The 12,720-nt window shown below is 36.9% G+C and overlaps 1 protein-coding gene across 1 annotated transcript; it reads left to right on the forward strand.

Annotated features, from left to right (window-relative positions):
- The first annotated feature begins 1,560 nt into the window (after nucleotides 1–1,560).
- On the forward strand, nucleotides 1,561–8,628 carry LOC127630174 (14-3-3 protein gamma-2-like). Its single transcript, XM_052107646.1, has 2 exons — nucleotides 1,561–1,805; nucleotides 5,662–8,628. The coding sequence occupies exons 1-2, from the start codon at nucleotides 1,719–1,721 to the stop codon at nucleotides 6,316–6,318; spliced, it is 744 nt and encodes a 247-aa protein (XP_051963606.1). The 5' UTR covers nucleotides 1,561–1,718; the 3' UTR covers nucleotides 6,319–8,628.
- Nucleotides 8,629–12,720: the final 4,092 nt, after the last annotated feature.

Here is a 12,720-nt window from a genome sequence, read left to right on the forward strand (position 1 = left end):
TCCATTCAATGAAAGTTAATGGCATTCCACTGAAGTAAGAAACTATACTGTTTCGAATCATTATAAGAGTGAGCAAAGAATTACAGAATTAGCATTTAATTGTGGGTGAATTATCCCTTTAAATGTCCAAACTCTTTTTGGAGCCATTCCCTGATACAGTAGCACATGTACATCACCCAGAAGTCTATTTGATGTGTGTTTACATCTAGAAGATGTTTTTTTTTTTTAAAGTTGTTTGCTCATATGCAATACATCTATACAGTGTTTGTCAATAAGTGTGTCTCGCATGTCAATAAGACGTTCAGCAGATGTCTTCGAGATGTTTATGATTTGTAATGTTTGAAAATGTGATCTTTATTTTCACCCAAATATGAAAATTATCTCATAATTTACTCACCCTCATGCCATCCCAAATGTGAATGACTTTCTTTCTTCAGCTGAATGAAAACAAAGCTTTTTAGAAGAATATTTCAGCTCTGTAGGTCCTAACAATGCAAGTGAATGGTGACCAGAACTTTGAATGTCCAAAAAGCAAATAAAGACAGCACAAAAGTAATCCATACGACTCCAGTGGTTAAACATATATCTTCAGAAGATACAGTATAAAATAGTTTTGGGTGAGAAGCAGATCAATATTTATTGGTCCTTTTTACTAAATATTCTCCCCCTGCCCAGTAGGTGGCAATATCCTCACAGAATGTGAATCACCAAAAACAAAAGAAGAATGTGAAAGTGGAGCTTTATAGTAAAAATAACTTAAATATTGATCTGTTTCTCACACACACTTATCATATCTCTTCTGAAGACATGGATTAAACCACTGGAGTTATATAGATTACTTTTATGCTGCCTTTATGTGCTTTTTAGACCTTCAAAGTTCTGGCCAGCATTCACTTGCATTGTACGGACTTACAGAGCTGAAATTGTCTTCTAAATGTTTTTTTTTTTTTTTTTGCGTTCAGCAGAAGAGAGAAAGTCATACAAATCTGGGATGGCATGAGGGTGAGTAAATGATGAGAGAATTTTCATTTTGGTGTGAACTATACTTTTAAGATGTTTAGCGGATGTTAATTTGATTGTGATGCTTTCCAGATAAAAAGATCTAAAAGAGACATCTCGGAGATGTACGTGTGCTATCTGGATTGTCTGTAGCCTATAATGAGCCTTTCAAACTCGTACCCATTTTGTAGAATGGCCCATAACAACATTCAAGTTGTTTATTATAGTATCATGGGTAATTTAACCTTTCTAAGAATGGCTAAATTAGCCATCATGAGCATGAACAGAGCTACCCAGAACATGGACAAAACATAAGCATAATCCTAAAATGTTAACATAACTATGAAGCCCCCCAAAAGTCACCCCTACATACAGTAGTGAGAGAAGCAGTTATAGGGGTGACTCATTCTCCCACATTGTATTTGTTCTTTAAAGACCACTGATATGTGCCATCATCTTCCCTGAAATCTGGGCCTCTGGACTCTCTTATAAGGTTTGTTACATCATAAATGAGGCACCCACGTTTATAGAAAAGTGACGTAGCCCTGTAGCTCGTGAGGAGGGGTGAGGGTGGCCCGTCGGCACGAGCGCAGACAGCGAGGAACAGCTGCAGAGAAGCTCTCGTTCATTGAATTGCACAGCATAGCTCATACAATATAACTATTCCCCCCGAAAACAAAACAAAACAAATTATATCGTACAAACCATAACCATCCAACATGGTTGACCGCGAGCAGCTGGTTCAAAAAGCCAGGCTGGCAGAGCAAGCAGAGAGATATGACGATATGGCAGCAGCCATGAAATCGGTAAGTCATTCTTTACAATGATTTCATTTTATTTCATTTGTGGAATATTATAGTTTGACCAGCTATCGCTAAAATAATTATTTAAATTGAGAAGTGTTTTATTATGCAGACTAGATCATCTATGCAGCTTGAAAGTGAAATAGTGACTGATCATAGGTTGATTTGTGGTATAATAGGGCAAAGAACTGGTCGAATATGTTTATATAGTGTCGTATAATGGATTTTTTTTGTGGTGTTGATCTGTAATAAATCAGTGCTTTATTAATGAGAATGCAGACTGTCTGGATCTTGGGCGGTGCCTCATGTCTTTCCCGAACCAGCACTGAAATGAATGAGACGACATTATAAGTCATCAAAATCTGTTTCAGCATCGCTATTCACCATTGATTTCCATTAAATGAATAAAAATGCTATTTATTCTTTGATTAAATCGTTGCTTTGCAAAACACATTACATACTAAATCTCACAAATTCAATCTGTATTCTAATATTTGAGTCTGAATACTATAAATACGCGTTTTATCGCTACTGTTCATTACACAACCATGGTGTATTGTCGTAAATGCATTAATGTCCATTTTTTATTTATCAGTAGCTATATGTTAATTCAGCTGTCTCTATTTTCTCTCACGCATCCTCATAATTTACTTATTAACCATATTCCTTGTCCTTCTGAGTTATTCAGATGTTTCCTCTAAACCAACGTTAGAGGCAGCAGAATTCCTTCCAGAAACTTCCATCCTTGTCATATTGCAGTAAGGTCCAGGATTCAGACTGGATATTGCTCTCTGGCTTTAAACTCTAAACCTTATGTATTTTTAAAGGATGTACTGTAGGGTTTATATATATAGTGTGTATTACTTTGAATATTCCAGTTGAACAGTATTCCAGGATTGGACATACAGGACAACGTTATGAAATCATTCAAGGCCTCTAGGAAAATATCTGCATCTAAAGCTCCATTGCACCTTCACTGTAGGCATTAAGGAGGCTCCAGCCCAGGCTTAGGGAGATTAAGGAGGGCCCCTCCATTTTTGCTTTGTCAAGTGTTGACGTAACACTTTTTTGCTCTGGATGGGTGTCATCTTACTCTTCTCTTATGTCTTGTTTGATTTAATGTTTTTTACACATGGCATACCTCGCTGACTTTATTACAAATGACAAGTTGACATGCTCGCCTTAATACAATATACTTTTAAATGGATTAAGCAATAATCAAGTAACTGGAAATATATATATATATATATATAAAAATGGAAATAAATCACGGTTATCTAGTTGTTTTCAGTCAGATAAACTGTAACATACATGGTGTACATTGGTGTAAATGACATAGATTAGTCATTTATAATGTGGAGCTGATGTGTTAGCTGGGATTAACCATTTATTTCCTGACAAAATGACTGTTTCAATGGAGGGCCGCAAATTAAAAAGCACTCTGACACAAGATTTTTTTTCGGTGTATTGATTGGAAAGTTTCATTAAAATTAATAAGTGTAGTGACAGACATAATCCACAAGATCAATTTAGCTGAAATGGATGTATTATGTTACATCCATATTACCTTGGTCTAAATCCCAACTGACTGTTCACAGAAGGTAAAGTACACATATTTGTGGGGATTGTTTTATATCTAAATGCTTAACAGGCCCTTTTAGCTTCATGGATCAGTGGGGGAGATTTAAAAGCAGTTTGACTCTAAAGTTGCTTCGGTTTCATAGATAAAAGCCCCTCCATTATTGATGTGTTTGTCCAAAGAGACAAGCAGCCATTGTCCAAACTGAAAACTTCAGAATGGATCGACATCATCAAGCTAGTTACAATGCGTGTCAATAAATGTTAAGGGCTCTATAGGTGAGGTAAGCCTTAAACAATCTTTAAATATTTGCATCTAATTGCAACATGGCTATCCATTTTCTCCATTAACCAACATCTTATGGAGTTTTGTGTTTTTTGTTTTGTCGCCTTCGGCTTGCTCACTGGGGTTCTAAATACAATTATAATTAAATTATTTATTTTTATACACAAATTACAATCATATTTAATCAAACTACACAATGATGACTCTAAGACTTTATATACATTACAGTTTAATTTTCTGTTAATGCATTATTTTCTGTAAAGCTGCTTTGAAACAATTTGTGTTGTGAAAAGCGCTATACAAATAAAAATGACTTGACATGACTATCAATGTAACAAGGTTTCAGTACCCACCACCACTGTCACTTTCCGTCTCAAATGGAGTGCCAATCAGTGTTAGACATAACTAACACCAGTGAATCCGGTCATAAATTGTCATGAGTTCAGTATTCCCTCTTTTTAATAAACTTACCCTTTTTCTGTTCTGGGATTTCTACCAGTGTTCCACTTTTCAACTCTGATCTTTATTGATCTTTCTAAGCTATCTTCGAATCAGCTTGCCTTTGGTATTCTCAGGAGATAGGGGCTTTATTTCACCAACTGATGCAATACATCTAGCTTTTGTGACCAAAATCTAAAATCAGAATTCTTGATCCGAGGCACATAGCAGCTGTGGTCTGTAAAGTGTTTATGACAGCATTGTAATTGCACAGGGGTACATATAGTTTATTTGATATCATGACCAATTGCATAAAAAACATAGTAACCTCTGACATTATGTAATCACACCACAAGGAGGGGTTGACATTGTGGCCTTAAAAACCAAAGCGAAGACCACGAGCTATCTCTAATATCTTTTTATATCTAATATATAAAATATGGAATCAAAATGTAATTTCTTTAAAGATAAGCAAATGTGTAGTATGATCTTTCCAACTTGGCAAGAGAGAAAGGTCACAGAGAAGGCCACTGTAACACATGAACTGCTGCACAGAGATCGTCTTAACTTACACTGCAGCTGCCCTGGGGGGTATGTGGGAACATTTTGCCTCCCGCCCCCTTTACCCTGCCCCCACCCTCAGTATCGCTGAAGTGATTTCTGCACTTGTGTATTGTGTAGCAGTGCTCTGTTAGTCTGCCGCACAGTAGCAGTGGTAGATAGATTTGGACTCATGTACAAAATGAGATGATTGCCATGGAAACTGCACTTGGCATATAGCTCTTGCTCATCCCCATGGCTGCACAATGCATTCAGCCAGCTGATGGAGTTCTGTGTGGATATTAGCATTATGCAACTGAAAAAAGTAAGGCTTAGAAAGCAAGTCATCTCCATTGTATATTCTTTGTATTTAATTATTTATTTTTTTTATAGATGTGGCAGATTTGCTCCATTTTATATATTGCTAAACAAAGTATTAAGAGTGAGACAGGTTGATAGGACATAACCCAGGCTGGACTCTAATCTATGTCCCCCAGGGGAACCACAGCTCAACGTGTCACTTGCACAGTCCACAAGTTTCCACCAATATCTGTCTATAGTTTGACAAAGTAGAGCCTAATTTATACAATGGAAGAAGATAAACATTTTGTCCTGAATGTACTTAAGCACCCTAGGCGAACGAATCCTGCCTTTATGATATGCATTGTTTTACCATTAGTTTGTTTAGGAAAATAAAAAAGAACATCACTTCCAAACCACAACCATGATAAGTTTTAACCAATCACCATAACCAGTCACCAATGTTTTTTGACTAGCTTAGTGTTCTAGGTCAAGAATTTAAGGGATGTGCATGAATAGGAGAAATATCACCAAATTAACATCTTAGCAGAACAAAAGCATCAGTTAATTTTGTCTTAATTTTTAGGTGAAAAAAAAATCCTGTTTGCCCAGTAAGTATAAATTGGTCTTAAAGGGGAAATCATATTTGTAATTTTCTTGATCAGTGTTCTGTCCTTTCCTTCAACTTGCATTCTACTTGCCTTGTCTCTTTTATAGGTAACTGAGCTGAACGAGGCCTTGTCGAATGAAGAGAGGAATCTCTTGTCCGTTGCTTATAAGAATGTTGTAGGCGCACGCCGTTCATCTTGGAGAGTCATCTCTAGCATTGAGCAGAAGACTTCTGCAGATGGCAACGAGAAGAAGATCGAGATGGTGAGGGCCTACCGTGAGAAGATCGAAAAAGAGCTTGAGGCAGTGTGCCAAGATGTTCTCAACCTGTTGGATAACTTCCTTATCAAGAACTGCAACGACACCCAGCACGAGAGCAAGGTCTTCTTCCTGAAGATGAAGGGAGACTACTACCGCTACTTGGCCGAGGTGGCCACCGGTGAGAAGAAGTCCACTGTGGTGGAATCTTCGGAGAAGGCCTACAACGAGGCTCATGAGATCAGCAAAGAGCACATGCAGCCCACCCATCCCATCCGACTGGGATTGGCCCTCAACTACTCAGTGTTCTACTACGAGATCCAGAATGCTCCGGAACAAGCCTGTCATCTGGCCAAGACTGCCTTCGATGACGCTATCGCCGAGCTCGACACGCTTAATGAGGACTCCTACAAAGACTCAACCCTCATCATGCAGCTCCTCCGAGACAACTTAACACTGTGGACGAGTGACCAGCAAGATGATGAGGCTGGGGAGGGCAACAATTAAAAGTAGACCTCCCTATGTAGAAACAAAAAATGGCTGGTGGACTTTGGCAGCAGCTTTTGCCATGGTTTCCTCTGCAGCAGCAGTTCTTTATTTTTCCACGAGTTAAAAGAAAAAATATCAAAGGGGGTTTGGGGGGCTTAAGTCCTAGTTTGAATATATACAGAAATATATATAGTTGAATGGGCCTCCCTCTTCTTGGTTCTCCTTGACGTTTGCCAAAACCACTGAAATGTCAGTCAATGAGCCGGCAGTGGTCGTTGTTGGTTTGGAATGGCAGCCTCACACTGGCAAATGGACTGATGCATTTCAAAGGAATGCTGCTTATTTATCTTTTGGGTAGTAGTAAAGCATTTCAAATAGAGGGTTTGGAGCAACGGCATTTGAAGGAGAAATGGTGTTTTAAATGGTTCCAGTATAAGTCATGAGTTGATTTGTTAAGAGTTGTCCTGTATGCAGTAATTAAACAAACATAAATCTATATACTAAGGCTTATCTCCCATTGTCATTTAGCTGTTAAATGGAAGTGTGATGAATGAAATTAAGTATTCTTTGAATGCATAAAAATTAACAAAAATCATTGCCATATAATCATTGCAGTGTGATACTACTGGAACCATTCACTTTATTTTGAAGGACAGGTTAGGAAGAAGACAGACTGGTCTGATTTAAATTAAATAAAAAAATAAGAAAAGAAAAGAAAACGAGAAAATATTGCAGCTTCAAAGTTTGTGGTTTACTTCTGTGTTTAACTTATTTTTGCACTTGCCAATTATACTGTTTTGTCAGTGTAATATAATTACAATGATACTATCAGTGATTCAATATTGTGCATGCTGGTGATGTATTTATACAATAGCTTGACTTTATTAACTTATATCTTAGATGTTATGTATTCCTATAATTGAAAAGTAAACTGGCTTCATATTGTTTATTTATAATTTATTAGTTTTTGTTTTGATTTGCTATTCCAAAATTGTGATTGTTAACAATAAATTGATCTGTTATGGCCGTTGCCGTGGTGACATGGAATGTTTATTTCTTTAGCTATAGGCTGACTTTCGGAAAACACTACTGATCACTTAATTGTACCAGTGTTTTTCTTGGTTAACTATTACCATGACGTTGTGCAATGTTTTGCTCTCTGAACAATATATGAGTGCTCTTCTTGTCACATTATGCACATCGAACATGTGTGGTTTAAACAACAGTGAAGTTACAGAATCAGTGTTTCCGTGACCGATTCAGAATATTTGGCAGTGTTTTTTAATTAATCTAATTGCCCTTTCTTTCTTTCTTTTTTCTTTTCTTCTTGTTTGACTTTTAGCTGTCTCCTGGGTCACAAATATCTTGAATGGGAATTATTATGTTGCAGTTGCACAAGAGCCAAAAGAATAACAATAAATATAATAACAATAAAAAGACAAAAAAAGAAGATAGGCCTCGATACTGTAGATGCATCTTGTCAATTTAGCTAATTTGTATTGTTCTTAATTTTTGGCTTATCTAAAAAAATACAATTATTCAACAAAGAAAATACATAATTAAACTAAAGTTCATTCAATATTTGCAATGTGTGATAAAACCGAAGTCCTGTCTTTTTTGGCATTGTATCGCTAACATTTTACAACTACTATTAGTTCATGCAAAATTAATTAACAAGGTTTATTGTTAATTTATGAGACCTTATGCATTTACTAAAGTTAACAAATTTGACCTTATTGTAAATTGTTGCCACATTAGTTAATGCATTATGAACTGTAACAACAATGAACAGTATAATAGCAATGGACAGGATTAATAAATGCTGTAAAAAATATTGTGTGTTACCATTTGTGTAAAGTGTTACCATTTGCTGTTTTAATTGCACCTTGTCATCCAGCCTCCAAATCCCAATGCAGATTTACTATTACCCACCAGTGTTTCTTTAAAAGCAGAGTGTTGCAGCCAAAATGTCAACAGGTTAAAACACCCAGTGTTTAATCCACAACTAAATTTAAGAAGACCAAATTATCTTTCTATGCAGCACACCTAGTATCCGTGATTAGTGTTCACCACTGCATTGCAGAGCTCACCTGCTTTCCACAACATAATAAAGTGCTTGACAGATGAATATGCCTCAATAAGGATGAAAATTATTGACTCAGAATCATTATTTCATGTTTAGAAAAGAAATTACAACTGCACAAAGAAATAGCTGACTTTCATCATTTGAAGGTCACATAACAAATCTGTTTGCCTTTAAACATGCAGTATTCATTCAAATTCATTATCAGCATGACTAATTTGAATAGCCTAATTGTCTTACCAGTGCTAAACTCAAATCAGATCTTTCTAAATAAATGTGATATGTTATTAAACATTGTATGTAGAACATCTGAAGCTACAGTTTGCATTATTGTTTTATTAGCTATTCTTTTTATTCCATATTTAAGAGATTGGACAGCATCTTACGAATGTAAACCATGAAATGCTAGATCCCTCAGCATTCTTCTGCAGCATCCTTCACCAACCCACACCCAGTAGAGCAAGAGATGAATTTCTCAGCTCAAAATGTTCCACAATAACAGCCAATAGCAGGCACAGTGCACTGTCATATTATCCACCAATCCAGTGCATGTTGCTATGGCTGGAGGAAAACATCCCCTTTCCTATTGGCACAGGTCAGACATCTAGAACAACCTGCAAAGAGATAAACATCAGAACATCAGAGAAACCATTAAAATTCAATGTGAATACATGCATGTCTCCATGCATGTATTCACATTGAGACTCCTGTAGACACAAGGAGCAAGCCACCATTTTCTGCTGCATTCTGATCGGATGCAAGATATGGCATGGAATATTTTAATACATTTGCCCTGGTTAAATTGTTCAGATAACCTTATGTAGCAGAGGATTGGTCAGTGTAGATTATCTTGTAATATGTATTTGCAGCAATATTTATTTCTGTTATAAATAATGTAACATATTTGATGTTTAATTAAATTCATACTTCATGATTTGATATGAGAAACAAGGACAATTAATTTCCAATTAAATAGTATGTAATATATCTCTCTCTGCCCCTCAAGGGTGTTCACATTTGAAATTTAATCAGGAGAAAGATACAAGAAGAACATTCAATAACACATAGACAGTACCATTGTATAAAACTGAATGCCAAGGATTTGTGATGTGCCATGGACTAAGATCCCATCTTTCTATTGTAGAAACAACTTCCAAAATCAATAAAAGAAGATTAGCATTAATTTCTGTATTGGGAACACAACCATCTATACATTTTGTTGTAAGGTGTTGGTGAATTAATTGTGGCCTTAGCTAGATGAAACCCAAGTTAGCTAAATATGGTTGAAATCATTATATGCGCACACACCTAACAGATAGAAGAAACCACAACATCACATGGGTTCTCTAACCACTGTTACGTCGATGACACACAAATCTACTTGTCTTTCCAGCCCAACGACACCACAGTGCTCGACACCGAGACTGCTCAAATCTTGGCCTGTTTGGCAGACATCTCTGCCTGGAGGAAGTAACACCACCTGCACCTTAACCTAGAGAAGACTGAGCTCGTCGTCTTTCCAGCCAACCCTGCTGTTGAACACAATGTTCAGCTTGGTTCAACTGCAATAACACCTTCCAAAATGGTCAGAAATCTACATTTACATTTATGCATTTGGCAGACGCTTTTATCCAAAGCGACTTACAGTGCAATTATTACAGGGACAATCCCCCTGGAACAACCTGGAGTTAAGTGCCTTGCTCAAGGACACAATGGTGGTGGCCATGGGGTTAGAACCAGTGACCATCTGATTAACAGCCCTGTGCTTTAGCCACTACGCCACCACCACTCCGGAAATCTAGGGGTAACCATCGATATAACCAACTCAATATCACAGACCACATCTCAAAGACATCATGATCAAGTAGATTTACACTCTACAATATCAGGAAAATAAGACCCTTCCTCTGAACATGCCACACAACTTCTTGTTCAGTCATTTGTCATAACTAGACTGGACGACAGTAACGCTCTCATTGCAGGCCTCTCTGCATGCTCAATTAGGCCCCTGCAAATGATCCAAAATGCAGCAGCACGTCTGGTCTTTAATGAACCAAATAGAGCGCATGTTACACCACTTAATGTCTCTCGTCACTGGCTGCCGGTTGATGCACGTATCAAATTCAAGGCTCTGATTCTGGCAAACTGGCATGAGTCTGGAGAATTGATGCCATGACCTTTGCGCTGCTAGCATCATGCTCTACTCATAAACGAGTCCTGGGGCTGTATGTAAAACTTCTGAGAAATGCACTTAAGAATAGTCTTAAGCTTTGACTTAAGTGTCAAAAAAATCTTAGCAAAGAGTAGAACTTGTGTAAGAGTTGGAACTTTTTATAAAGATGCTAAAAGCAACTTAAAGCAAAGGCTATGAAATGCTGTAAAATAGGACTACAATGATGTTGACCCAAAATGGCTGACCTTAAACACTGAATCAGCCTATAATGTGCCTGCAAGGTTAATATGTCTCAGCTGGTAAGACTTCATTCATTCAGTCATTCATGATTTAATATAATGAGCATTCAGCGTCGGATCAAGTTTTGAAAAGTAGTGCTGCGTTCCATTCAACTCAGAAAGTCTGATTTTACAATTCCTACTAGGAAATGTGCAATGAAATGCATCTTTAATTCAGAATTTTAGAAGCGTTTAGGCTTGTGCATAAATTCTCAACTGTACAAAGTGATAAACATTCACTTTATTAAGTAATATCGATGAATGAGTTTGTTTCCACATTACATGATATTAAAGCTTGTTTAATAAACACCTGCAGAAACAGTTGTATAAAACATTATAATCTCTTTTGATAATCGTATACCTGAAGCACAAATGCTATCGCTGCAGCATTGGGTTGCTAGGAGACATCTAAGACATGCTAAGCTAATGGGAGCGTTGCAGTTCCGAATATCGGGGAATGGAATGCATTTATGAATATCCCACATCCAACATGAATGGAACGCAGCATAACCGTGTACCCTGACGAAACGACATTTATTGCAACATTTAAATCGCAATTATAATTAGATAGATTTTTCCAGGTATTATAGACTTCTTTGGTAGATTCATATGAAAAACTATGCTTTTTGAATGTCTGTTCAGGAGATGTTTATTTCACAAAACAGTCAAAATTAGGCTTGCTTGAGCATTAAGTGTCATTTCAAATTCTGGCTTTTGTTCGTGGACGTGTTTTTAAAAGGTCAACTGTTATTACTAGTTAGCTGCGACATAATGTACAATGCCTAAAGGCATAGGGTGTCTTATTCATTGTGAAACTGTGTTTTCTTAATGGCATGAATCACACTGAAGGCCTAGACTTAAAATGTACGCCCTGCCACTGAGTTCAACACACACACATTCTTTCTTTGTTTTAGAGTGTGTTATCTCTTTGGAACTCAGTCATTGTGCTACTCCTAATACGGTATCCAGCACTCTTAAACAATTTAGGAGTTGAGACCAAATCTTAAAACTTGTGAACCTTTGTGAATCACAATTATTCCATTAAGTCCAGGAATGAGAGTAAAATTGTGTCATTCTTAGAATTTTGACACACTTATGACTAGAAATGTACTCTAAGTGGATTTATATGGCCCCTGGTGGCTACAGAGCCCCACTGTAAATTACAGTCCAGACAATACCTCTTCTCCTTTAATATAATAGAAATGTAAGCAACACAGAGTGCTTGAGGAGAATAATATAACCCTGAATCAATAGACAACTCTAAATGTGTCATGTCCATATCCAGATGTGAATGGACTCACAGTGAGCATTACTGAAACAAGTTCTGCTGTAGTGAGGTCCTCAATTACCCATGCAAGCCGCCCAAGAGATATCATCATGAGAAATCAATTTTGCTTTAGGCCAAAATTTTAATATTTAACACTTAAGATGAGATAATTATCTTAATTCTTCACTAATGCAGCAAAATTAGAACAGATGCAAAGATTACTGTAATTGTTTTACAACAATAATTGTTCTTTTGAATTACTTTTTAATATCGTTTCAACCAAATTTTGTAGCATCCATTGAATTGAAACATTGTTATGGGTAAAATATGGAAATGGAAATATAATTTATAGTGTAATAAAGTGTCTGATAAACAATCTAAACAGTCTAAAGAAGGGGGAGAGGGACTGTAACACGTCTTTTGGCTTGCTTGCTCCATTATTGTTACAATGGCCCCAAAAAGTATTTAGACACTTTTGTATGAATGAATTTCATTGTATTAGATCAGGGGTTCTCAAATTGGTATGTTAGTTCTGAATGGTCAAGCTTCAGCCTCTGCGAGGGAACAGTCAGACATTTGTGGTCAAGTCTCTTCTCTAGCTCCTGGAACAGAGCTTCTC

Source organism: Xyrauchen texanus, chromosome 36, assembly GCF_025860055.1.
Source record: "Xyrauchen texanus isolate HMW12.3.18 chromosome 36, RBS_HiC_50CHRs, whole genome shotgun sequence".
Classification (NCBI taxonomy): domain Eukaryota; kingdom Metazoa; phylum Chordata; class Actinopteri; order Cypriniformes; family Catostomidae; genus Xyrauchen; species Xyrauchen texanus.